At 46.9% G+C, this 25,819-nt stretch overlaps 2 protein-coding genes across 9 annotated transcripts; one reads left to right on the top strand and one right to left on the bottom strand.

Moving 5' to 3' along the window:
* Nucleotides 1-14,019, top strand: LETMD1 (LETM1 domain containing 1). 5 transcript variants are annotated; one of them, XM_059185342.1, is made up of 9 exons: nt 1-158; nt 690-841; nt 2,788-2,903; nt 3,530-3,612; nt 5,798-5,984; nt 6,108-6,209; nt 6,315-6,467; nt 7,071-7,167; nt 13,081-14,019. In XM_059185342.1, the coding sequence occupies exons 1-9, from the start codon at nt 37-39 to the stop codon at nt 13,143-13,145; spliced, it is 1,077 nt and encodes a 358-aa protein (XP_059041325.1). In that variant the 5' UTR covers nt 1-36; the 3' UTR covers nt 13,146-14,019. The 5 variants fall into 5 exon arrangements, with proteins under 5 accessions (XP_059041325.1, XP_059041324.1, XP_059041326.1 ...); XM_059185341.1 differs by lacking the exon at nt 13,081-14,019 and adding an exon at nt 8,065-8,665; XM_059185343.1 differs by lacking the exons at nt 7,071-7,167; nt 13,081-14,019 and adding an exon at nt 6,726-6,997.
* CSRNP2 (cysteine and serine rich nuclear protein 2) lies at nt 11,079-25,657 on the bottom strand. Of its 4 annotated transcripts, XM_059185339.1 has the most exons (6): nt 25,352-25,657; nt 20,993-21,160; nt 19,999-20,235; nt 18,625-18,884; nt 15,320-15,616; nt 11,079-13,121 (listed from the first exon to the last, which is right to left on the bottom strand). In XM_059185339.1, the coding sequence occupies exons 3-6, from the start codon at nt 20,147-20,149 to the stop codon at nt 12,198-12,200; spliced, it is 1,632 nt and encodes a 543-aa protein (XP_059041322.1). In that variant the 5' UTR covers nt 20,150-20,235; nt 20,993-21,160; nt 25,352-25,657; the 3' UTR covers nt 11,079-12,197. The 4 variants fall into 4 exon arrangements, with proteins under 4 accessions (XP_059041322.1, XP_059041319.1, XP_059041320.1 ...); XM_059185336.1 differs by lacking the exon at nt 20,993-21,160 and having other exon boundaries at nt 25,243-25,657; XM_059185337.1 differs by lacking the exon at nt 20,993-21,160.
* Nucleotides 25,658-25,819: the final 162 nt, after the last annotated feature.

Raw genomic sequence — 25,819 nt, 5'->3', positions numbered from 1 at the left:
AGACCTCCTCCCTTCTACCCCTCCTTCCCTGTGAAGATGGCGCTCTCCAGGGTGTGCTGGGCTCGGGCTGCTCTGTGGGGTTCGGCGGTCACCCCCGGACCTCATGTCACCCGGAAGCTGCAACTTGTTCGCTGTGGCCTGGCCTGGGGGGCCCCTCGGTGAGGGACCTGGGAGAAAGGAAAGCGTTTCTGATGTACAGGGCTTTCCAGTGTCAGCCTTGTTTGCATGCGGTCTCTTAATCCTCAGCGTTCCACGCCCTGGCCCCGGGGCTTTTATTCTTCTGCTCAGAACTCGCATCCCGGTCGCACCAGTGAGGGATCTTCCTGACCGTCACAACTCTGAGTGCCCCATATTTTCCGAATGCCCCACGTGTCCTGAACTTATCTGTCAGCCTCCCTTTTCGGCTTAGGTTTTACGGCTTATCTCGATCCCATCTCTTTGGCCTTAGCACGCTGTTCAAATGGTCCCTCAGGCTTTGCGCTCCCTGCAGACTTCTACCACACCCCATATTCCTTAATGCTTGACCTCTCGTCCGCGCGACGTTTTTCCTCAGTCTGATTGCTTATCTCTCCTTATGCCCAAGATCTTCCTTGGATTTCCGAAGATTCAGGTCTTAGCATACATCCTTTGAGACTGGTGTTTTACATTAGTGTAAAGGACTGATTCCCAGTCTCTGATCTCCCTTGTAGGTCTTCAAAGCTTCACCTTTCACCAAAGGCAGACGTGAAGAGCTTGATCTCTTATGTGGTGGCCAAGACAAAAGTGATTAATGGGAAATACCATCGTTTCTTGGGTCGTCATTTTCCCCGCTTCTATGTCATGTACACAATCTTCATGAAAGGTAAAACCAAAATAGAAATCCCTTGAATCCGTTCGTGGGCAATGTCAAAGAGTTTAGAATAAGTAAGATGACTTGCATGTTCTGCTTTGTGGTGTGAACTGGGGTGTTTTCTGTTTCATATATGCTTGAGGATTAAATTCGTTCTCAGCACTTTCGAAGAATGTTTCTAGAAAATATCCAGGGGGAATATAGTTATTGCTGCATTTTTCTTAGCCGCACACAGCCGACTATTATAGGAATTCTTTGACATGCACAAGGACAGGCATCTATGGCTTCACAGACCTTGCCTTGAGATGTCAGTTGACTTGGCACATAAGAAAATGTGGTCAAATGCTTGTCACAGATCTGTCCTAGATAGCATATCGTGGAAACAACACTACATATACTTATTTTCTAAATGTTTTTGTTCAGATCAGAGCTGTGCTAGTTACTAGAAGAGTATATAATGATAGGTCACTACTACCTATATGATGATAGGTCACTGGCTGTGTGACTGGACTAGTTATTTAAGCTCCTCCTCCCTTCGTTTTCTCATCTGTAAAATATGGAAAATAATGGGACCTACCTATTGATCATATGGCTGTGAAGATTAAATAAATACATCAATAAATTACTTATGGCCTGATCATAGTATGTGCTCAATAAACGTGTCTATGTTATTGTACTCTATGCTTTTATCATAACTGCAATTACAGTAAACTACCATGTTGTCAGCTGTGAATGTTATCAAGATTATTACTAGCTTCATGGACTTGCAAAATTTAAAGTAGAAATAGAATGGCTGCTATGTCTGCTACCAGGTTTATAACTAGGATTAAATGAGAAAAGGGCCTGGAAAAGCATTTTGGTTTTGGGGTTTTTTTTAAGCTTTTATTTTTTCAAGATTTTATTTATTTTTTAGAAAGAGAGCTCGAGCAGGGGGAGGGATACACAGAGGGAGAGGGAGAAGCCAATTGCACTGAGCAGGGAACTAGATACAGGGCTGGATCCCAGTACCCTGGGATCATGACCTGAGCCAAAGGCAGAACGCCTAACTTACTGAGCTACCTCTGTGCCCTGTTTTAAACTTTTAATTATGGAAATTTTTAAATATATACAAAAATAGATTAATATAATGAATTTTCATGTACTCAACCTCACTTCAGCAGTTATCAACTTGTGGCCACCAATGTACTTAATTTATACACTTGCCTTCTCCTGTATTATTTTGAAACCAACCTAGACATTATACATTATATCATTTCATTCATAAATATGAAAACTTTTTTTTTTAAAGATTTTTATTTATTTATTTGACAGACAGATCACAAGTAGGCAGAGAGGCAGGTAGAGAGAGAAGAGGAAGCAGGCTCCCCACTGAGCAGAGAGTCCGATATGGGGCTCAATCCCAGGACCCTGGGATCATGACCTGAGCTGAAGGCAGAGGCTTTAACCCACTGAGCCACCCAAGTGCCCCAAATATGAAAACATTTTTAAAAACTAAAGTCTTAGGTAAAATGTAAGAATTATCATCAGATAAACAAAAAAAAAAATTGCAACCATAGAAATATATTGAATTACAGTATTCTGAAAGTGCTCTAGAAGGAGATAAGTTAATATCTGGTTGGGGACTACATAAGGGTAATTGAGCAAGATTTCCTGAGGTTAGGGAGCTTTTGCATTTTACTTTAAAGAGGGAATGAGTAGAGTGAACCAGAAGAGGGAGAGCATTCCATAGTAGATCACAGAAGGCCAAGTTGGCTGGAAGAGAGATGATATGCTAGGGGGATAAAGAATGAGAAGAGAGATACAGTGTGGCCTCACAAGAGTTTCAAGTGTCCTGGTTTAGAGCTCTGATTTAGAGTAGTGTCAAGTAGGTGTGTTGTGGGTAAACAGGGAGTTGGAAGCTGTGGTAAGATACAAACTAGGATAACATCACACTCTTGTTCTCTACTTTAATGAGGCAGGATTGCAGATGTTATGGGCTGATGCCAAAAAGGCTAGAAGAATAAAGACAAATATGTGGAAGCATAACATAGAGTTTCATCAACTTCCATACCGGGAGATGGAGCATTTGAGACAGGTATGGGCCAGGGGCAGATGTCCAGAAGTTCATGGTGAGGTAATTAAAGCTAACCAAGAGCGCAAGCATTTTTCTTTCCTGCCTTGTTCACCCCTGATCAACCTTTTCCCCTCCACTGTGAGATCAAGCATTGAACTAAATGAGAGCATCAGGTTATTTGTTAGACTTGGGTTTATTCAGAGTTGTAGCCCTCTAAAATAGAGCTCCATAGAGAGTCTGGAGGACTTTCTAAATACAAGTTATAAATACTAAAATCCAGTTCATTTCTGAATATATAAAAATCTGCAGGGATCCAAAAGGCAGCAGGAAAGTAGTATTTGGTGGTGACATGATGGGTAGTTTGGAAGCTAGAAGTGAGAACCTAGGACCCATTTGGCATATCAGGAAGACTTTGTTGAGGGATTTATTATAATGTCAGGCCCCGTACTAGACATGACTTGGGATATCAAAATGAACAAATCAGTGCTTCTATCCTCAAGGTACTTACCAACTAGAGGTAGATAGAAATGACCTTGATCCTTTTGTGGGCTGCAGTGGAAGTTTACTGCACAGTATGGGGGAGGGATTGTTCACTGTATTAAGAACTTACTTGGGTTAAAACTGCATCTGTCTTTATTTCTGCTTAGTTCCGTCGAGACGTCACCAAGTGTCTTTTCCTAGGTATTATTTCCATTCCACCCTTTGCCAACTACCTGGTCTTCTTGCTCATGTGAGTATAGATTTCTATCTTCCCAGCATATTGAAGAAACAGGTTTTTTTTTTAATTAAAAATTATTTAAAGAACTCTCCATTTCAAAAGTAGCAGAGATTATTACACTTCCTGCTCCAGTCTTCTAATTAGCCACTCAGTAACACTTGGATTACTGGATCAGCTGTAGGTGTAGGTAGCTTAGACTTTGCCTGTCTCTTAGCTACCCCCGTGTGTTGTGAAATAATATTATGACCTATTCCATCATCCCTAGAATCAGCAGCCCACTTCCTAAGAAGCATAGGAATTTGGGAGAATCTTTTTTTTCCAGGAGAGAAATGCATTTCATATTCTGGTAACATAAATCCTTATTACTTTACCTTGTATTCAAAGATGACTGTTTTATTTAATTAATTAATTAATTTCAAAGATTGAATTTATTTATTTATTTATTTGACAGAGCAAGAGAGAACATGAGCTAGGAGAGAGGCAGATAGAGAGGAAGAGGCAGACTCCCCGCTGAACAGGGAGCCTGACATTGGGCTCAATCCCAGGATTTTGAGTTCATGACCTGAGCCAAAGGGAGACACTTAACCCACTGAGCCACCCAGGCGTCCCAGTTTTTATTATTATTTTTAAACATTTATTCATTTATTTTGAGAGAGAGACGACAGGAATGAGTGAGCACAGGGTTGGGGGGAAGAGAGGGAGTCTCAAGCAGACTCCCTGCTGAGCATGGAACCCAATAGGGGGCTTGATCCCACAACTCTGAGATCATGACCTGAGTCGAAAACACAAGTCGGACACTTAACCAACTGAGCCACCCAGGTACCCCCAAAGATGACACGTTTTTTTTTTTTTTAAGATTTTATTTATTTATTTGACAGAGAGAGAGATCACAAATAGGCAGAGAGACAGACAGAGAGATGAGGAGAAGCAGGCTCCCTGCTGAGCAGAGAGCCCTATGCGGGACTCGATCCCAGGCCCCTGGGATCATGACCCGAGCCGAAGGTAGAGGCTTAACCCACTGAGCCACCCAGGCGCCCCAAGATGACACCTTTAAACTGTGATCTTGCATGTTATTTTAGTTATCTGTTGCTGTATAACAACCCTGAAGGTTAGTAGCTTTTCATGATCTTATGGGTCAGGAAATCAGGGTTCCGGTGGATGACTGATTTTTCTCTTTCATATGGTGTTGACAGAAGTCCCTCTGGTATTTAGCTGATGAAGGGACTAGTCTGGATGTTCTCAACTCACTCATATCTGGTACCTTAACAGGGAGGCTGGAAGGCGGGATCTCTGAGGTAGCATGCCTGCAGGCCTCTTTAATGTGGTGGCCTCAGAGAAAATGGCAGCTGAGGGCTCCAGGGGTGAGTGCTTCAGCAAATAGGAATCTGCTTGGCCTTTTATAACCTAGCCTTGGAGGTCACAAAGACTCCCTCTGCTCTGTTTTATTGGTTCAGTTAGTTACCCAGATTTTAAAAGTAGGGGGACACGGGGCACCTGGGTGGCTCAGTGGGTTAAGCCGCTGCCTTCAGCTCAGGTCATGATCTCAGGGTCCTGGGATCGAGTCCCGCATCGGGCTCTCTGCTCAGCAGGGAACCTGCTTCCCTCTCTCTCTGCCTGCCTCTCCATCTACTTGTGATTTCTCTCTGTCAAATAAATAAATAAAATCTTTAAAAAAAAAAAAAAAAAAGTAGGGGGACATAGACCTTCTCAGTAAGAGGAATGCCAAGGAATTTGCGGCCATGCTTCAAAACCACTACACATGTGGAAAAATGAATTAAAAAAACAAATTTGCGTTGAACGTTTTACACACACATATGGACTGTGCCACAGTTTGAGGTTGTCAGCATCACATACGAGGAGCTGCTCTGTGTGCGCCTCTCTCCACCTCTATCCAAAATGTGTTCTTCAGATGCTTTAGTTCATATGAAGCCATTTTATCTAATTGCTGCATGTGAGGCTGTTCCAGTACCGCTTCCTTTCATATAAGCTCAGTAATGGCGCCTGAGATTGTGCTTCAGTGTATCTTTAAACCTCAGGCTGAGATTCATTTACAGAAAAGAGCAGTGAGGTAGGGAGGGAAGTCATGTCTCCATCTCTTCTTCCTAGTGCTCATGTCTGCTGAAGGCCTTCTTGGATCGCTTTGAAAGAGGCCTGTTGTGACAGTGGCAAGTGACATTGTGATTCCTTTTCCTTTCAGGTACCTGTTTCCTAGGCAGCTCCTCATCCAACATTTCTGGACCCCAAAGCAACAGATTGATTTCTTAGATATCTATCATGCTCTCCGGAAGCGGTCCCACCCAGAAATCCTTTGTTATTTAGAAAAGGTTATCCCTCTGGTTTCTGACGCAGGACTCCGAGGGCATATGACAGAGCTGTGCACCAAGGTACTCCTCCAACTAACCCTTCCTGCAAACTCTGACTCTTGTGAGATCCTGTTTGCACTAAAACTAGGAAAAAGGGCCAGGCAGGACCTTCCTAACCTCTGCCAATCTCTCACCTCTCCCAAGATACAGCATGGTACCCACCCAGCAGTACATGACATCCTGGCTCTGAGAGAGTGTTTCTCTAACCATCCTCTGGGCATGAAGCAACTCCATGCTTTGCAAATGGTGAGCACTTTGAGGCTTTCTGTGTCCCGCAGCCTCACCTTGCCTCAGGTCGTGTGGGTGGTGCTAACTGTGTTGACTTTCTCCTCCTGTGTTGATGTGTTACAGAAAGCCCTGAGTAGAGCCATGCTTCTCACGCCTTACCTGCCTTCTTTCTTGTTGAGATACCGTTTAAAGACTCATACCATCGTAATTCACCAGCTGGACAGAGCTTTGGCAAAGCTGGGGATTGGCCAGCTGTCTCCCCAGGAGGTGAAGTCGGTAAGAACTTTCTGCGATACCAACCCTCAGTCCTCGGTGGGCTCCGGAGCTCATGGGGCCGGGAGCTTACAGAGAGCTCCGTGTTTTGCTTGTTAGAACTAAGGCCAAACTCTTTATTCTTTCACCCCCTTTCTGTGTCTTTTTTCTCAGTGAACTTAACTCATGGAAGAGGAATTGCCCATGTAATTTCAGTCTATATTTCTTTTCCCTGGGCCCTTCAAAAACCGAGGACACGATTTTTTTTTTTTTCTTTTTAAGATGTTATTTATCTGTTTGGAAGAGAGAGAGAGCACAAGCTGGGGGAGCAGCAGGCAGATCCCAGGACTCCGGGATCATGACCTGAGCCAAAGGCACCTGCCTACCTGCCTGAGCCCCCCAGGTGCCCCCGCGGACACTATTCTTTAGACCTACCATTTTCTGTTATATACGCCCCTTTGCTTGTCCTCTTGTGTGTCGTAGTTCAGATTGCCGTGGAGAAAGGTTTCTTGTGGGCATGAGGTTATAATTTATTTAAAGGAGATTTTGAATTATTTGTGGGTTTACAGTTCATGGGCGTATTTGCTATGTGATTATTGAGGACTGTTCCTCTTCTGAGTGATCCAGGCTTGTTATCTTCGTGGCCTGAATTCTACCCATATTGCTGAAGAAAGGTGTCGAGCTTGGCTGGGAGAGTGGCTACAGATTTCCTGCAGCCTGAAAGGTGAGACACATCCCTGTGGTTATGCCACTAAAATCCAAAGTATTTTTCTCCTTGATTCCAAGATTATTTTGGAGTGGATTATGGAGTACCGTGGGACCCTTATTTAATGTATATATCTAACTGAAAGGGCATAAGCAGTAATGAAGTAGACTATGCAAGACAAGAGGGAGTAGTGAGGACTGTGGGAGCCCAAGACGGCACATGTGCCGTCCGGAAGCAGTTTCTCAGGCCCAGCACTATTGACGCTAATGTCCCATGCGTTAGAGGATCTCTGGCACTGACCCTGGTCTCTACCTATGAGATGCCAGTGGCATCCTCCACACCAGTTCCGACAACCCAGAATGTCTCCAAACATTGCCAGATGTCCAGTGGGGAGAAGAGAACAGAATCATCCCAGTTGAGGAGCACTAGTCTAAAGGCCTTCAAATTCATAACAAAAACACTCAGCTGGCTAAATGCAGAGTACCCAAGGGTGGGTATTAGACCTTGGATCTCCTGGTGGAACCTTTGGCTAGGCCTTGATGTTTTCTAAGCCTGTGAATATCAGGCGAGGCCTACTAATCTCCTTGGAGTCGAGAAATGTCCAGAGCACCAGCTTCTACCAGAAGAATCCCAAGGGTGACAGTGGTGTTTAGTAGCACTACCATCTCTGAATTTTCTACCACCACCCCTTCAGAGTCAAGAAATGAGGCTGAGTAGAAAGGAGTGTCTGGTGGAAGGAAAGGAAAGCATACATGCAAGGACCAGAACAAAGCCAGGGAACTTTGACAGTAGTAGCCTCTTGATGTCACACCTCTGCACTCGGCTTCCTGCCTCTAGTATCCAGCCCTATTCCTCAAGGCAGTTAGAAGGCTACCTGTCCCCTGGCCAGGCTATTAACACTGATGGTGTTTACAGAAGCTGAGCTGTCCCTCTTACTACACAACGTGGTCCTGCTTTCCGTCAACTACACTGGGACAGGGCGCTGAGTGAACGTGGAGTGGATGGCCTTGTCCTGCGGTCACAGAGGACAGCCGCATGGTACCAGACAGCACTGGTCGGCAGGGGGGCTGTGTGCGCCATTAGGCGTGTGGGAGGAGAGGAGTAGGTACCGTCGGCTTCCCCGCGTGGTGCCCATGTGGGAGCTGGAACTGAAAGGAACCTTCTTCCCAGAGGGCTCCCGAGTACACCATCATCCCAACTTCCTCAGAATCAGCCGGAGCTGCCAGTGGCCTCTATCCTGGCCTTTCCTTGTAAGGTTTTAAGTTCAGGTCCTAGGAAGTGAGCTTTTTCCTCATTTGGCCAAGGGCTTGACGACTGTTGTATTCCTTACAGCTGTGTTTTTGTTCCATTTTCTGGGTGGCGAGGGCAACGGCACTGTTGAAATCGGCACATTTACATCTGTGCGTGTACTTCTGTGCTGCCCTCAGTGCTTCTTGTGATGACCAAAAATAGCTTTTTTTTTTGTCCCCTCACTGCACTGGGTTAACCACTCCCTTTCCTTTCCAAATTCTTTTTTTTTTTTTTTTTTTTTTTTTTTTTAAAGATTTTATTTATTTATTTGACAGACAGAGATCACAAGTAGGCAGAGAGAGAGAGAGAGAGAGAAGGAAGCAGGCTCCCTGCTGAGCAGAGAGCCCGATGCGGGACTCGATCCCAGGACCCTGAGATCATGACCTGAGCCGAAGGCAGCGGCTTAACCCACTGAGCCACCCAGGCGCCCCTCCTTTCCAAATTCTTGAACATTTTTCCCCCCCAAGCAAATAGTTACTCATATATGGGAACTAATGGAAAAGATAAAAGGAAATGCAAATGCTTCTTGCCCATTCACCGCCCCCTTATCTGTTTCTTGGGCTGTGGGGCAGCCCCTAAGGATCTTCAGCTCTGCTGCCTCCACTGTGCTGTGACAGACAGTGGCCCCTTCCCTGGGCCATGAATTAAACCTCGAAGTTTCTAGGCACTGCCCCGCCTGGGAGACCAGGAGAGGCCTGCATTGTGAGCAAGTTGGGTTTAGCTTCCGTCTGTGTAACTTATTGTAAATGCATGAAGCACTGTTTTAAATCCAAGTAAAGACTGCCTGAAACCAGTTGCTGCAAATGACTTATGCATACTCTAATTTTTTGCTAAAGCTCCTTTGACAAGACTGACAGAACCTAATTAATGGGGGATGGAACAGAAGCTTCTGGTGGGATGGAAGTTCTGAGGGAGCTAATTCGACGTCAGTGCTCTTTGATTTTAAGATGGCCCAAGGAAGAGGGAATTTGGGATTAACAAATGAGCCCCCAAAGTAGGGACTATAGGCAGAGGAAAGCTCCAGCAGGGTAGGATCAGGACCTACTTTAGCTGAAGAGGTACATAAAAGCATATGATGCAAGTCAAGCTCTTGATGCTCCAAAGAGAATATTCTATTTTTCTACCATAATGTTGTTAACATTAACCTCTAACTGACTTAGTTTTATAGATGATGCTAGAGAAACACCCTTTCTCTAACAATTAACAAGACTGCCAAGATAAAGAATAACACACTGTTCTTTTGAATATTTCTTTAATATTACATTTAAATATTCTCTTTAAATACAGCATTATCACAATGTAAAGGACCTAAAAGGAAAAAAAAAATCTTTTCAGAGACCCAGACAAGCTTTGGATTCACATTGAAAATACTACCTGTGTACAGGATGTGAGAAAGGAAACCGGAAAATGAGTTGCAATAATGAGATTTCTTTTATTTAGGCCTAGACTGAGCAGGACCGAGGCCATCTGCTCCTGTGATCAGAGGCCTAGGCTTAGCTTTTCTAGCAACCATGAGCTAGAATTCTGTCCAGCTCAGGTAGCACCAGAAACGAGATGGACTAGGTTGTAGAAAAGGCCCTTTGCTTGACAAGATGATTAATGCTCAATGTTAATATTCAGCATTAAAAAACTTGGGATCAGCATGAGTCAGAATTGTTGAGTTAATGGAGGGATGGACTTGGATGAAAAAACTAGTTTTTCAGATATTGTTTCTTGGCCTTTTGGCTAAGATCAGGTGAAGAAACTAGTTTTTCAGAAAAACCAATTATCTTGGGGGTTGGCCATCAGTTTGACAATTAGATTTAGATTCCTGGTTTGATCCCAAAGGCTAAAGTGTCTCTTATTGAGCAGCTGGAATCCACTTCCTAGGTGAGGCTCGACCCTTCCTGAGGAGGAAATGTGTAGTGCCCTCCCCCCACCAGAAACTTTCAGGAAAATTCTTTTCCAGAGTCGAATTTGCAGTGAAGCTTCAGTCTTGTACTCAAGTGGCCAGCCAAAGGTGAGAGAGTGGGGCTCAGCTTGGGAGTGTCTAGATCTCAGGTACTTAAAAGACTGTTTTGTGAGGCTAGGGGATGGGGGAAGACAAGGTCCTGTACTTAAGAACTCCCCTCCAAATGTAAAACCAAGCAAAACCAGGAATGAACAGGAGAGGCAGACTGGGTTCATCTTTTAAGTACAGGGCCTCACAGGCTCAGGTGAGAGATTGGATAGGTAAACTGATGCTGGGACATACAGAAAGGGTGCTTTAACGGCCCACAGGAAAAGGCTGGTTGAGCAAGGTAAGTGGGAAGAGTTCTCTCCCCCACCAAAATCAAAAAGGTTTTCACTTGTTCTTTGCCAGTTAACATACCAGAAGTGAAGCATGATGTAAAGGGTGCTAGACAAGAGTATTCTGCTCCCTCCTGCCTCCAAACGGAGACAGAGAGAACTACTAATAAAAAGAATTTCGCAGTGGTCATCCTGGAACATAAGCTGGACATTAAGATAAACAGGAACCGTGTCCCCCCCCATCGAGGTAAGAGCTGAATTTGAGTCCCACTTAATAGAGCTCAAAGGTCATAGAACTTGAATTCTTTGGAACCTGGGAGCTGCATTTAAGAATTGGTTTGGCTTCCAGTTTTGACTTATCAGGATGGAGGGATCCGATAAATATTTGCAGTTCTTGGGGTTGTGGGGGAGTGGACAGGAATAGTTTAAGAGCTCTCCAACCCTGTATATCCAAGGACCACAAGGGTAGATACAGAAAAATAGAACAAAAACTAGTCCGTGACTTTAGATTGCCACATCCTCTCTTCCTTTAAAGCTCAAACCTCCCAGAGTGGGGGAAAGACCTGGGTGAAAAAGCAAGTGTGGCACAAATAAAGTCTTCTTGCCAGACAGCACCCTGTCCCCGCTGCCTCTTTTGGACATAGTGTTCTATATATGCCTCCCGTGGGATGTGTGAGTCCCAGCCTGAAAGTGCCTGACAGAGCGGGCCTTAGACAGGGGACTCCGGCTCTTCAGGCCACATCCCCAGCCAGTCTAGCTTTTTCTTTAAGGGAAAAGGACAGAAGGGGAAAGAAAGATAAATAGACAAGTTTAACTTTAGTACCTAAGAACACATGAAAGAAATAATTCAAGTTACAGACCGGGTATCCCCAGTGTGGGGAACAGGTCAGAGAACACCAAACAGGTCAAATATTAACTTATTTACCAAATGGGGGGCCAGGGAAGGCAGGTTAAATTTTCATAAATCCTGGAGGTTTTCTACAGGAGCAGAGACCCTTCCATCTGCTCCACTCTAGATCTGACCAGATACTCCAGCTGATGATACCACCCAAGAGGGGTATCGGGGTGATTGATGAGAAAATGAGCTTGTACCCCACCTGGAGCTTGGGAAAGGAGAAGGGGCTTTGTCATGCCATTCAAATCACTGTGTTCTGGTCCCTATGGAACGAATAGCTGCTTGAATTACCCAACTTCTCCTGGGAGATCCTCCTCCTTTGTTCCAGGGGCCCAGAAGGCTCAGTATACGGCACTGTGCAGCCGCCTCTGCCCCAAGACACTCCCCAGACTGAGCTGGGACTGGTCTCCTTGGTTCCGTTTACCCTTTAAAAAATACTTTTACAAACAATTCTTTCCCACCCATCCCTCCCCCCCGACCCCAATAAAATAACATGGGAGTAGCAGCTGCTTCTACAGTTTTGTTTTGAAATGGTGTTAGATAAAATAAGGGAATAAATAGAGAATGGGTAAGAGGCGGACTCTCCATCCCCACGTCAGACTGTCAGAGGGAGTTCTAATGAAGAATCTTCCGGGGGCCTGTCCTCACTCGGCTGGGAGGTTTTCTCCACCACACAGCCCTCTTCATTGTCCGTGCGGAAGGGGAGGCTCGAGGGGGACCACGAGGGGCGGAAGTCTTCATTCTCAGGCTCCTCAGTGTTACAATCTCCGGGCACTAGCGCTTCCAGAGTGGACGTTTTCCCCACTTCGGATTTACACAGGGCAGCTGGGTCTGTGGGGCTACAAGCCACCAGTGAGGTAACCGGGAGGGAGAAGACATTCAGATCCTTCTCCTTGGGGAAAGAGGGTGGGACTTCTTCTGTATTGGGCTCTCCTTTCAGCCCCAGGACTGGCCTCTGCTCCACCTGGTAATACACCAGGGGCCCGCTGTTCAAATAGGATGGGCTGGTCACTGCTGAGGCAGTGGGGTGGTCGGAGTTCTCAGCAAAACACAGGACCGAGGAGCCTGGGGGCAGCTGAGCCTGGATGAGAATGGGGGCCGTCAGGCCCGGGCACAGCTCTTCGGGAACAGCCAGGGGCTCCTCCAGAATGCACACGCCCAGGCTCTCTATGCTGGAGTCCAGGCTGGCACTAGAGCCGCTGGCGTCTTCCTCTGCCTTGAGCCGCTCGAGTTCCTCTGCGCTCTGCAGGTGCATCACTGCCGTCTCGTTCTCAGCAATGAACTCCTGGAAGTCCTGTGTCTCTGAGCCTTGGGCTCCCGTCAGGCTGCAGCTGGCCGTGGGTGAGGGCTCCTCGTCGGGGGCCGGTGGGCGGCTCACCTGCCGCTTGCTCTCCAGCTCCAGCTTCATGATGGTGTGGAGGTAATGAGTCCGGACCCGGATGGGATTAAATTCAATGCGCCCGGCCATGTTCCCACAGCCATCCCTCGAACAGCCACATGGGAAGGACATGCGGTCCACCTGAGGAGAGGACAAGAAGGTTGAGGAAGTTGAGACCACCAGACTTAATGATGGAGAGTGGAGACATGAGCTGGCAGCAAATAGGCAGCTGGAATTTGAGGTCTTAAAAGAGGAACCACCAGGAACAAATGTAACTCGCAGCGTGACCTAACAGAGCACTACGTGGTAGCTGTCAGGTAGTTTCAGTTCCAGCACAGCCATGAAGTAGCAGTGTGCCCTCAGGAAGGTCCTTTATCTCAGGGGCACCTCGTCACTTAAGCATCTGACTCTTGGGTTTAGGCTCAGGCCGTGGCCTCAGGGTCGTGGCATTAAGCCCTGCATCAGGCTCCACGCTCAGCGCAGAGTCTTCTCATTCCTCTCCCTTCCTTTCTCTCCTCTTCTTGTTCTTTCTCAAATACATAAAATCTTAGGGGAAAAAAAAAGAGGCCTGAGTGGCTCAGTCGTTAAGCGTCTGCCTTTAGCTCAAGTCATGATCCTGGAGTCCTGGGACTGAGTCCCACATCAGGCTCCCTGCTCAACAGGAAGCCTGCTTCTCTCTCTCCCACTCCCCCTGCTTGTATTCCCTCTTTTGCTGTCTTTCTGTCAAATAAATGGGTAAAAATCTTTAAAAAAAAAAAAAAAAGTCTTTATGTCTTCAGGGCTTTGTTTCCTCTACCAAATAAAATGTAGCCAAAAATGTTAAAGGGCCTTTCCAGTTAAAAAGTCCAAAGATGGGCGCCTGGGTGGCTCAGTGGGTTAAGCCGCTGCCTTCGGCTCAGGTCAGATCTCAGGGTCCTGGGATCGAGTCCCGCATCGGGCTCTCTGCTCAGCAGGGAGCCTACTTCCTCCTCTCTCTCTCTCTGCCTGCCTCTCTGCCTACTTGTGATCTCTCTCTGTCAAATAAATAAATAAAATCTTTAAAAAAAAAAAAAAAAAAGTCCAAAGATACCTCTGAATGCTGACAGTTTTCACAGTAGAAGAAATTTTTGTGCCTCAGAGACTTATCCAGAATTCACCTAGTTTATTGAGAAAACAAAGTCCGGGGCCCAAGCCTACTACTGCCTTCTGCAGTGACAAGGAAACGAAGTGGAAGATCTAGCTGATCTAAAGCAATATATTCTAGGGAAACTAAGCAAAAGTGCCTTAGTTTTGCTAGGGTGCTACAATGACAGTTCAAACATTAACAATGGCCAGCTTTTTACCACCTGGTTCATCTTTCCCTGATGGTGGACCAGCTGAGGTCCAGAGCAGTTACTAAGGTATGTAGTTTACAGACCAGAAATATCTGGAAAGGAGATTCTCTCTGCCTCCTTTAACTCCCTTTTGGACCCCAAAAAGGAAAGAAGCCCACACATACCAAAAAAAAACCCACAAAAAACATGAGCAAATATACATATACAAATATACAATGTCTTCCTATGATACCAACTTCTAGAACTCTCCATTCCAGTTCTTAGGAGCAGTCCAATTCTTAGGACTATTCTCAGGACTGTATAACAGACTGATTCATTATGGGACTTCAGTCTGAAAAGCAGTATTTGGCCAGATCTGCTACAGCTATTACCTACCTAAAAACAAGAAAGAAAAGGTTCATTAGGATACATTCAACCACAAGGACTCAGCACCACATCCTCAGTATACAAGTTCCAAATAAATTTCATCCTTTGGGATGGTACTGCTATTTTCAATGGAGAACTGCCTTCTAAGCTGTCTCTTCAGGTCAGCTAGGGGATGATGTCTTCCATCTTTTAGGACACTGGACTTGAGCTCTGCCAGGCCAAGTCTGATCCTGAATTACATGAACCCGAGAATTATTTTGAGTTTTACAAAATTGGAGTAGAGGTCCTGTGAGTGTTTGCAAGATAAAACCTGAAGGCCTACCTCATCTCTCTGCTTCCTTTTAGCTCATGAAATCAGTCAATATTTAAGGATCAGCTACTGACATTAAATGTATTAACCCATGTTCCCCCATCTGCTGACAGCTGCTGCTTATCACTTCTGAGGTGAGAAACACAGAAAGATAATTGCTATCTCCCCAGCTTAGGAATCCTGTCATACTTGGTTTTTTCCCTTGGTGGAGAAGGGCTGTGGAACTAGGGAGTGTTGCCAGTCATGGGGAATCCACCCACAGACGAAGGGCAGCCTCCCATGTTCACTGGTCCCCACACCACCTGCCCGAGACTCTAGGTCTGCCATCTCAGGCAAACTCGTAGACTCACCTGGCATTTAATCCCAGCCTGACTACAGGCACAGGCTTCTGGGTCACAATAGAGGCGACAGTCACAACCACACTCTTCACGTGACAGGCGGATGGCTCGAAGTTCTTGCTTCTCTTCAGCATCAATGCGGTGAACCCCTGAAGCCCTGAGCAAAGCCCGTCGCCGTTTGGTGGGCAGGGGCTGCAGGAAGAAGTAATCGTCCACCTCCACATTTTCCACATCGATATCTTCATCTGAGACATCATCCAGGGTCAGGCCATCAGCCTCCACCGACTCCACCGTCCCATTCTTGGTCAGCTACCGGGAGACAGGAGGAAGGAAAGGTTAGCCTTGAGAGCAACAGACCCGAAAGAACTTTCTGCTATGATGGGTATATCCATGCTGCTCGTAGCACATGTAGCTACTGAGCTCTTGTACATGCGGCCAGCACAAAGCAGAAGGGAAACTTTTTAATTGAGTATAAATAGCCACATGTGGCTACTCGCTACCACCATACTGGATTGTTTAAGAGAATAAATCGAGAGCAGGAAGGCAGGCAGCCTTTGGCAGCTCTAACACCTCCCTATCAACACAGAGGCTATCACCTTTCTGGATCAAAGTTTCTCAAAGCCTGTGTCTCATTGTCCCTCCTATAAAATAGTATTTTCCCACAAATATACCCTCCATTCCCAGCCCTGGGTCCCGTAACTTTAGCGAACTTGCCTTCTAACGACAGGGAGGAGGTCTGCCAATGGCTGGATGTTCCTTGGATATCTAGACAACTTGCAAGACACCCTTCAATCTGTACCCCCAAGGACCCAAAACCACAAAGAGCACATTAAAGTGTAGTACAAGGCTACCAGGTCTTCGCAAGGAAACTGAAGCCCCACAGTGTGAAGAATTGTCTGCACACACACAAGAGCTTCATTTCACTGGGAGGAGAAAAAAACCGACCAATTAAACAGCTATCCAAGCCCTCACTTCCAACCCACAGCCTAGAATACACTCATTCTCCTTCCTAATCCTTTTTATTTGATTTCAAAGAAAAGCTGTAGGTGAAGTAGGGAAGTGTATATAATACTGGGGTACTCTCTAGAGGCAGAAATCTGGGTTCTCTGGACTGAGAAAAGACAGAGAACCAGGAAAAGGGAGTCTTCGTGGAAGGACAGGCTGAAGACAATCTGGCCAGGTGAGTTTTGAAAACTCACGCGAGAATTCAAGGAAAGAAAATGAGACTGCATGATGCCCAGAGCTCTGAAAGCTACCAGCAGGATGAGAGCCAAGCTCCTGGAGGGGCCGGTTTATTTCATCAGACCCAGCCACAGATGAGTGCTAGTAAAGGAACAACTCCTGGGAGACAGATGATGCAACAGACCCGGCTAATCAGCTCCACACCTGTTGTGTTTGTTTGGGGGAAGGGGGGCAGGGGGGACAAACACAGCGGTGCTTCTGGGTGTTTCCTGGTCTGTTATTTCTGTGCCAGGCAGACCCATGGTGAGGGGCCCTTCTGCCAACCTTGGGACTGCTCCCCTTGTCTGTTTTGCTGGGGATGGGCTCCTCCCAAGCACCCTCCCTCCCGCTGTCCTCTCCAGGGAGAGAGATTAGAGATGCAATAGGAAGAAACCCACATAGATGTAAGAGTTTCATGTAACACAACAGAGGTGGCATTTCAACTCAAGTGAGAGAGAGAGTCCTCTGGTCATTAAATGATATTGGGATAACTGGATATTTTTCTGAAAACTTAAGTAAAGCTGGATCTCCAATTCATACTCCCCCAAATAATGACTTCCATGTTAGTAAAAGGCCAGAATTAAAAATAATAGTAATAATAATAATAATAATAATGGAAGGATTAGAACAATTACACATCATTAAAGCTCCAGAGTACCAGGAGCTTTTTTGGGTGGGTAGGGGGTGGGGGAGCGAACAGCCTAAAAAGGAAAGTATTAGATGGCACATGGGAGATGCAAAGGATGTATTTTTTTAGATTAACATTCTCCCCCGCAGAGTACTGAAGATGGGAAAATTTTCTAAGAAAAGAAAACTGGACCCGGGGAGGGCAAAGTAAGGGTCTTCTCTTGACACAGAAAGATTTATCAGTTGCCACACTCCTGCTGCTCTTCACTAAATCAGCTACTAAGTAGTAATCCTACGTCAGCCTCAAAGTTGCCTGGCTCTGTCCCTAGACCTCTGACAAGCGAGGCCAGAGAGCAGGACGGAATCGTGCTGAGAGATCTAGCAGAGAGGTCTCTTCTAGGCAACGGGAAGAAAAGCCTTCGCTGCAAATGGTGAGAACAGTGTTTATTTCCCCTGCTGTTGCTATAGCAGCAGGAAGGTGATAGGGTCAGTGAAGGAATTCCTCAGACACAAGAAAGGGACGCCTCAATGTCATTCCAGTCAGAAAAACAGGTGGAAGGCTCCGGGAGTGGGCTGCGGGAAGGAGACGTCGCTGGCAGAGGGAGACAGGAATGAGATGCCATTAGCCCATATCCTCTGCCCTCAGTTCTCCAACCACCCCATGTTCTGAGATTTCACCCACAACTCTGGAAATAATGCACCCACCTGTTTGAATATAGGTCCGCATGCTTTGGGCCCACAAGAAACTTGGCCAGGCGGAGAGCAGTGTTCTCCAAATTTGGAACCAGGAACTCAGGGTAGGGCGGGGGGAGGGGAGTTGTTGCGGCTCGGTGGAAAGTATGGCTGTGGAGGGCCAAGCAGTGCCAAGAGCAACTGGGCGGCTGTAAAGAGCCATCCCGTACGAAATGGGTCTTCTTCCAGCCCTGCTCTCCTCCTAAACTCGAAGAGCGGGTATGGCATCCAATGGCAGGCCCAGTACCGTACAAACTGAAATAGCTGTGTGGTAATGCTGTTGCTTACACCCAAAAGACCATCACCTAGGGGGGACAGAGGTTTCATAAACAGCAGGGTCTACTGGAGAAATCCTGTTTTGTGCCTGGGACAACAGATAGTCATCTGACAAGAAAGTGAAACAATGTGCTTCCTCGGGTTCCCAGGGTGACAGACTTGAATGTTTTCAGGTATTCGCACCTTAAACTTGTAAAAAACTTGCTGAGGGGGCAAGGGTAGGGAATTCTAAGCAAGTCATTTTGCTATCTTGTGTAGATTCCCCACCAGAGACAGAAAGAATGGTGTCTCAGACTGAGATTTGATTCCAAATCTGAGACTTCTCACTAGAAAGATCTGGAATCTCTACACGCCAAGGGCAATAGACAAATTAAATAACCAAGAGACCTAGATGGTTTCCCACTTTTGTCTCGGGACATGGTTAAGTAACCGCACCCCAGACCCCAGACCCCTTTAGGCACCTTCATCTTCTTGGCATGGAGTTTCTCCTCCTTCAGATGCTCACGAAGAATCTCCCGATGGTTGACCTCCTGCTCCTGAGCAAACTCACAGAGCGTGTAGCTGCGCACAGAGTTATGGCGCTGGGCCATGCCCAGCGAGCTCCCTCCCTGGCTGGGCACACTGGTGAAACCCTGGCGCCGGGCAAAGTAGTATACAGTCACCTGGTCAAAGCGGACATTCTTCCTCCGCAGTTGCTTCTGTCGCTTGAGGATGGATGTGGCTGAGAAGGGAGCACAGAGCGGTTTTACCAACCCCAAAATGGCCTGCCTGGGGCCCTCATTCTTTTTCATCAGCCTAGGTGCTCAGTTATTGTCCAAAGTGCTCTCTGTGCCTTGAAACACTTCTAATCTTCCTGTCATAAATGCACAGTTGGGAGGGACCCTGAACATCGGCTGGTCTGTACCACTGCCTCCAGGCTGACTTTACCCAAAGAGATGACCCCAAGAGCTAATTTTGGACATTAGCTGGGAAGAGGATCTCTAGGTAATCTTTTCAGGCTCTAACAATCTATACGGCTTCACTGTCCAATGCAACAACTACCAGCCACATGTGGCAATTGAAAGTAGTAATTTAAAAACAAACAAACAAACAAAAAACCCAAAACTTAAATTCAGCTCCTCAGTTACACTAATCACATTTCAAGTGCTCAGAGCTACATATGGCTAATGGCTACCATACTGGGCATTGCAGATATAGAACACTTATATCATAACAGAAAATTCTATTGGGCAGTGTTATCTAGAGCTGGGGATGGTGTACTTCTTCTTTAAGGGGCCCAACAGTAAATACCATAAGATCTCTGCTACAGCTACTCAACTCTGCCACTGTGATATGAAAGCAATTACAATGTGTATGGCTGTGTGCCAATAAAACTTTATTTACAAAAATGGGCAGAGGGCCAGATCTGGTCCATAGGTAACCTCTGATCTATAGAATCAGAGGTTCTTTCCAAGAAATTAACAGAGCCATGAGAATTGGGAAATCTGGAGCTGCCCCAGTTGTCCAGGCAACATGTATGTCCTTCTAGAGCTACAACTGTGTGGTACTCTAGTCGGTTAAGGGTAGAATCCTGGACGACTTCTTCAATTTAATTCTGCCAGTTCTGGGGACCTATAAACCATAGCATAGGAAAAATCAGCTAGAATAAGTTAGACCTAAGTCTATGATATTAGAGCAATCAAGTCCTCCGAAGAGTAAGGTTGGGCTAAAAATGGAAAAGACCATGATTCGGGGAAAAGCCTCCTGCCAGAGAGAAGAAGCTGTCTCAAGGACTGCAGTGGGCTCTGATGCTCAGAGGACGTGGGTGGAGGCTGGGGGTGGAGGGGCTCACTCACGTGTGAAGCTGGCAGCTGTAGGAGGATTGAGGCTGTCACAGCTGTCAGCACTGTCACTGCTGGAGATCTCATCATCTGAGTTGGAAACCGATGAGCCCACATCCACATCATCAAACTTCCTCTTGAGACTCGATCCCGTGAATGCATCCATTGGTTTCAAAGGGGTTTCCTTGGGGAGCCCACCACGTTGGCCCCAAAGGCCCTGCTCACCACCGGTTAGTCAGGCGCATTAGGATTCTGCCCAGGGGAAAAGAGGAATCAGCATTCCTGTTCTGAGCCGGACCCCTCCCAAGTCTATACACACAGCTCTCCAAATGAAGAAAGTAAGTCCCTGAGCTAGCGCTGATGTCTGGTCTCTCGAGACAAGGTCATTTCTCTACTTATTCTGGCCAACGTTTTCCTACTTTTATTTTCCCTTCAGGCCCTCCAGTCTCAGTCGCTCTAAAATAATGAGATGAGTAACAGCAGCACCTTTCTGAGCAGAGTGAAGGCCTCTGGTTCCAGGCCAGCTGGGCTCTGGGTTTCATTAGCCCGGGAATAATGGGAGCGGCTCCTGAGCGCACACGGGAGAGCTCTCCAAGGGGCCAGCACCAGGGACTGGAGATCACAGGCAGAATTAGGCTGGGCCCAAACCCAGACTAGATCCAATTATTTTTCCTAGTGAAAATTTAGCCTGGCTTTTCCCAAAGTGTATACATTAAATCAACTAGTTCCACGGATATTAATAGCTTTACGTGGAAATAGGACCGCTGTGTCCAAATAGTTTAGAAGAATGCTTATGACAGGACAGCTTGGAGGCTTTTACTATGCTAACGAGCGTGGTGAAGGGTGAGAGCAAACATAGCGCAGGGGTCCCCACACCTGATCATGGAACCCTCTGTTTCCATAGTGTCTCACTGCGGGTGGGCAAGTGATTCTTGGAACACACTTTGGGACAAATACTGCTCTAGGCTCTGGAGTTCAGAGTTTATCAGAAGCCCAGGAAAACATTTACACCCAGATCTTTACAAGGGTGAAGTTTCTCATCAGGCTGCTAGAAAGGTCAAATTCCGTTCTGAAGAATGGACTGAAGATTAGAATCGGCACTGCCTTGAAAAGCCCAACTCCTTTTCAATCTCAAACATCTCCATAAAATTGGGCCCAGCTGGCCAACCACCATCCCCTGTGCGAGGAAAACTTAGCTTTACCATCTTAGCCCTCTGCAAAGAAGCCGGCACAGGAAAAACAAATAGCAAAAAAGTGACAGTTGGCTCTGGTGTCGTCAACATGGTAGGCAGGGTTTTTAACACGTCACCCACACAGAGTCCGGGATGGTCCATTTCCCAGTGACAAAGCTTTCTCCTTCTCCGTCTTTGAACTTAAGTTCCCAAGAAGATGAATCTGCTTGACAGAAATGCTGTCAGAGCCGGAGCCACACGTGACGCTACAAAGCCTCCCTGCTTTGCCTCAGTAATGCCAGAATCTCCCCAGACTATGATCTCACTAGTTGCTAATTATGCAGCAGGAATAACACTGCCCAGGAAGACAGGGCTGCATTACTGCAGAGCAGCTACCCAGAATACACCGTGGTGCTGCGAGATGCCTGCTACAGATTCAACCAGACTTAGTAAGTACTCGAGCGAAGACACTTCCTGATCTATCTGTCCAGATCCCATGAACATTCACACTCTAGTCAAAAGATGTACCTAAGAAACCTCAGCCATCGTAGGTCTCCGACAAGCACATTCTTGAAATAAATTTGGCCAGGGAGGGGGTTAAAATCAAGTACTTGCTAAGAACTGTAATTAAATGTAAAAAGGAACCCAAGGTGTCAATTCTGTTCCTTAGGTTACTCATCTTACCACTGGAGGTCACATTCCCAGGACATGTAAAAATAGAGCCAAGGACCTTTTAATGTGGTAAGATTTCGGCTGGGCTTAAAGATACCTCTTTTTTAATTTTTTTTAAAAATTTTATTTATTTATTTGCTAGAGACACAGTGAGAGAGGGAACACAAGCAGGGGGAATGGGAGAGGGAGAAGTAGGTTTCCCACTGAGTAGGGAGCCCTATGCAGGACTTGATCCCAGGATGACCCTGGGATCATGACCCGAACTGAAGGCAGCTGCCCAACAACTGAGCCACCCAGGTGCCCCTTAAAGATACCTCTTAACTAATAAATCCCCATCCATTCGAGGATGGGGGGGCGGTAATCTTTAAAATTGAGAACTTAATGTGGGTGGGATAAAATTAAAAGCGAGTTGGGGCACTTGGGTGGCTCAGTGGGGTAAGCCTCTGCCTTCGGCTGGGATTGGCCCTAGCCCTGCACCGTAGGTCCTGTGTTGTAGGCCCTGTGTTGTGGGGCTTTCTGCTTAGTAGGGAGCCTGCTTTCCCCTTCCCAGCCTGCCTCTCTGCCTACTTGTGATCTCTCTCTCTGTCAATAGATAAATAAAATCTTTAAAAAAAAAAAGAGAGAGAGAGAGAGAATAATGTTGACAACCGAACTGAATTTTTCCTCCCCACTTAAAAACCTTATCAACCAGATGAAAACTCAGACTGCGCAGAAAAATCTGCTTTCTCAGAAAGGGCCTAAGACCAGCTCTAGTTTTCACTGAGATGTCTAGTGTTGCTATGGGGAAAGTGGCTTCTTCCTTGGCCTGGAAGCAGATGTGCAGTCCTCTTCTTTCCTCCAGGGTCTCTTTGCTTCCAGGAGTGTGGCTTCCCTTTGACTATTTCTCTTTATGCCCTGCATGAGGCTGGGTTTGGTCCAAAATCCTCTTTATTATTAAAATTCTTACTGTCTCAACCCAGCTGCCCTCAGGGGGATCACTTCCTGTGGTGCAGCAAGGATTGCTGGCTCTTTGTTCCACTCTCCTTTGCCCTTTTCTCTATGTCTTTCCCACTTCCACTCCTGGAATAGTGGCTTCCGGGCAATGATAAGAGGGAGGTAAGAAAGAGGGGAGAAAAAAGAAAGTAGAAAGAAAGAAAAGATGTGAAACCTAGGAGAAAGGTATTTTCCTTAAAATGCCGGGGGATCATCTGAACCCCTGGCTATGTAGGTAAGTAATGTGCATACTGACTGAGCTCTCCTCACCCTACCCAGGACCGCTCTGCATCACTTTCTCTGACATTTGCTCCACTATATATACAATCCATTGATTCTGTCCTGACAACCGGTATAAATTTAAATTTCAACCCAGCCTTCCTTGCCCAACTCTGGTGTGAACTTGACTTGTCAGAAAAAGATACTCGGTTGCGCACCAAAAACAAACCTCCCATCCATTTGCACAGTGGCCTGAAGAGACCTCTCTTTGCAACGGAAACAACCAGAATAGGTCCCACACTTTCCAGTTCATTAGATCAACCTCTTTTCAAACCACACCTCGAAATCAGTCATTCCCACCTCTCTCAACCATTCACTGGCAGAGGATCGATGTCTGTGTTCAAGAGAAACACCTGTGATTTATACTCCAAGCACCTAAACCCATACGGAAATAATGAAGGTTAAACTGGAAATGCAGGCCATAACTAACAGTTAACTGTCAAAATCACCAACTCAAACAACAAATGCTTTTGGGGAAAATAGTGCAAACCCCCATAAAAGCTTTTTAATGCCAGTGAAATGAAAGGTCAGCTGACTTTCTGGCTACATGCCTTATGGTCCTTTCTCAAGTGTTTCTAGTTGAGTATTTCCCAAAGGTGTAAGAAATAAAGCATACCTACAGAGTACAGAAGATATGACGCTAGCACCAAGTAAAGATCTATAGCGTACGTGCATTTTAGTACTAGATCTAAGCCTTTTCAGGCCTGTAGGATTCCTATCACAACCTCTCCAAAACAAAACAAAACAACACAGCTTATGTGAGACTAGCAAAAGAGGGACTTGCCCGGGAAAAATTCTCTGGATTCAACATGTATTTGCAAAGGTTAGGCAACAAAAGCCTCTCTCTTGAGTATAAAATAGTAATACAAGGTATATCTCACAGGAGAAAGCCTCTTCACGCCATTGGAACCCACCTCCTGCTAAAGGGCAAGGGACCAAAATCTCTGGTAGGATTGTCAGGGTTATCTTCTGTAGCTGGGTTAGAAGGAAGGCAGGTTTGCTGCCAAGTGTTTGGATAAACCTGAGTAAGATAACCAGACCTGTTTCTTCTTTTACAAGATATTGCTGTTGATTTTCAAATACTATGAATTTTATGGATCCGCATGTCCTTCTGATTACCAGGATCATGAACTTATAAAGTGCTTGAGTGCAAACATACTGTTTAAACTAGGTATTTTAAGGAAGCCCCCCTCTAGCCCACACTGTTTTATGTTTTTGGATTTTTTACCCATTCATTACCACAAGGTTAGAATTCGGCTTTCCACGTCTAAACTACCATGGTATGGAGGACACAAGATTTCTGTGGGAGACCCGGAACATGATGCTGCAGGAACCATTAACTCTCAAGGATATCCAGTCATTTATAACTCTGGCACACACCAACATCCTCCTGGGTTTGGAGATTAGCAAGATGTAACGTCAGAAAAGAAATAAAAATCTGAATAAACTATGAATTTACCTTAAACTGAAAACTATAGGACAAGAGGACACTGTGTCTCTTGGGGATAACTTCTAACATTTCATACTGAAGAACGGTTTGTGTGTCACACTGCCACTCTAACCCCTTTAAAAGGATAAATCAAGACCATGGCACTAAAAGGGATGGATGGCAGTCAGTTGTGTGTTTGGGCCTGTGGAAAATGATCAAGATAGCAGCCAGGGCAAGTGATGCTTTCGTTTTCCCCCACAACGCTAGAAAAATGGGAGACATCAGGAACCTGAGCCGAAAGGACATGTCAAGGCATCAGTTCCCTTTAATGGACACCCCTACTGAACCCTTCAGCTCCCGGCCCATTTCTCTGATTCCTGCTAACCTTCCCGCTCATTCCAATCGTCTGCAGCCCCTGCCCAGTCTTCCTCATCCCTTCCTGCCTGCTACTCACAAATTCCCAACCACTCCTCCCACATTTTCCTCTATCCGCCCTCCCCTTCCTTCACTTCCCTCCATCCTACATCACCTCCACTCCATTCCGAACTCAACCCTCATCCGCAATCCTGCCAGCTTCCAAGCCGCCCATCGGTCTCCCCCGAGCTGCCCCCGCAGTCCGGGCCCGCGTCCTCCGTGCCCCTAGCTCCCACGCCTCTCCCGACTCTTTCCTTTTCCAGCGGCGCCCTGGCTCCCCGCCCCACGACCGCTCGCGTCCGAGCCTCCCTCACTTCTGACCCCTCCATCCGCGCAGCTCTGGGTTGACCACTCCTCCACAGCCGCCCGAGGGCCGATCCCGAGAAAGGATGAGGCGGCACCCTCCGCCCCGCACCCCCAGGCCCATTACCGGCCCCGCCGCTGCTGCCTCCTCCCGTGATGGTCTCTGCCGCCCCCGCTGCCGCCGCCGCCGCCGCCCTAGCCCGGGTGGGAAGGAAAGAGGAGATAGCGAGTCCCGGGCCCGCGGCGACGGTCGGGGAGTTCCCAGGGCGGCAGGGCTGGGAGGGAGGGCGGGTGGGCAGGTCGGCCGGCAGGCGGTGGTTGGCGGGCGGCTCCAGCAACTCGGGCGCCCCCGGTAGCAGACGCCCAGAACCGCCCCGGCTCCGGCTAACAATAGGCTCCGGCCGCAGCGCTCTGGCTCTTATAGGCGCCGGCACGTCCTGACCGAGCCCCGGGGCAGGCTGGGAAATGGAGTCTACGTGCCAGCCCCACCCCCGCGGCATGCCGGGAATTGGAGGCGGAGACCAGCGCAGAGCCGAAAGTCGCCGGCAGACCGGCTCTGGAGGCGGGGTCTCTGCTGCAGTGGAACCTGGGAAAG

Source organism: Mustela lutreola, chromosome 8, assembly GCF_030435805.1.
Source record: "Mustela lutreola isolate mMusLut2 chromosome 8, mMusLut2.pri, whole genome shotgun sequence".
Lineage (NCBI taxonomy): Eukaryota > Metazoa > Chordata > Mammalia > Carnivora > Mustelidae > Mustela > Mustela lutreola.
The sequence above is the reverse complement of the archived record's forward strand: the minus strand, read 5'-3'. Positions and strand labels throughout refer to the sequence as shown.

What these genes read in the sequence shown, in the direction of transcription:
- LETMD1 (XM_059185341.1), top strand. Translation starts at nt 37, where the DNA reads ATGGCGCTCTCCAGGGTGTGCTGGGCTCGGGCTGCTCTGTGGGGTTCG. An exon ending in AGATGGAGCATTTGAGACAG is followed by an intron (nt 2,904 to 3,529) that starts GTATGGGCCAGG and finishes ATTTCTGCTTAG; the next exon opens with TTCCGTCGAGACGTCACCAA. An exon ending in GATTTCCTGCAGCCTGAAAG is followed by an intron (nt 7,168 to 8,064) that starts GTGAGACACATC and finishes TGGTGTTTACAG; the next exon opens with AAGCTGAGCTGTCCCTCTTA.
- CSRNP2 (XM_059185336.1), bottom strand. Translation starts at nt 20,149, where the DNA reads ATGGATGCATTCACGGGATCGAGTCTCAAGAGGAAGTTTGATGATGTG. An exon ending in TACAGCTGCCAGCTTCACAC is followed by an intron (nt 18,885 to 19,998) that starts GTGAGTGAGCCC and finishes CTCCCTTCTCAG; the next exon opens with CCACATCCATCCTCAAGCGA. An exon ending in TCCATGCCAAGAAGATGAAG is followed by an intron (nt 15,617 to 18,624) that starts GTGCCTAAAGGG and finishes GTCTCCCGGTAG; the next exon opens with CTGACCAAGAATGGGACGGT.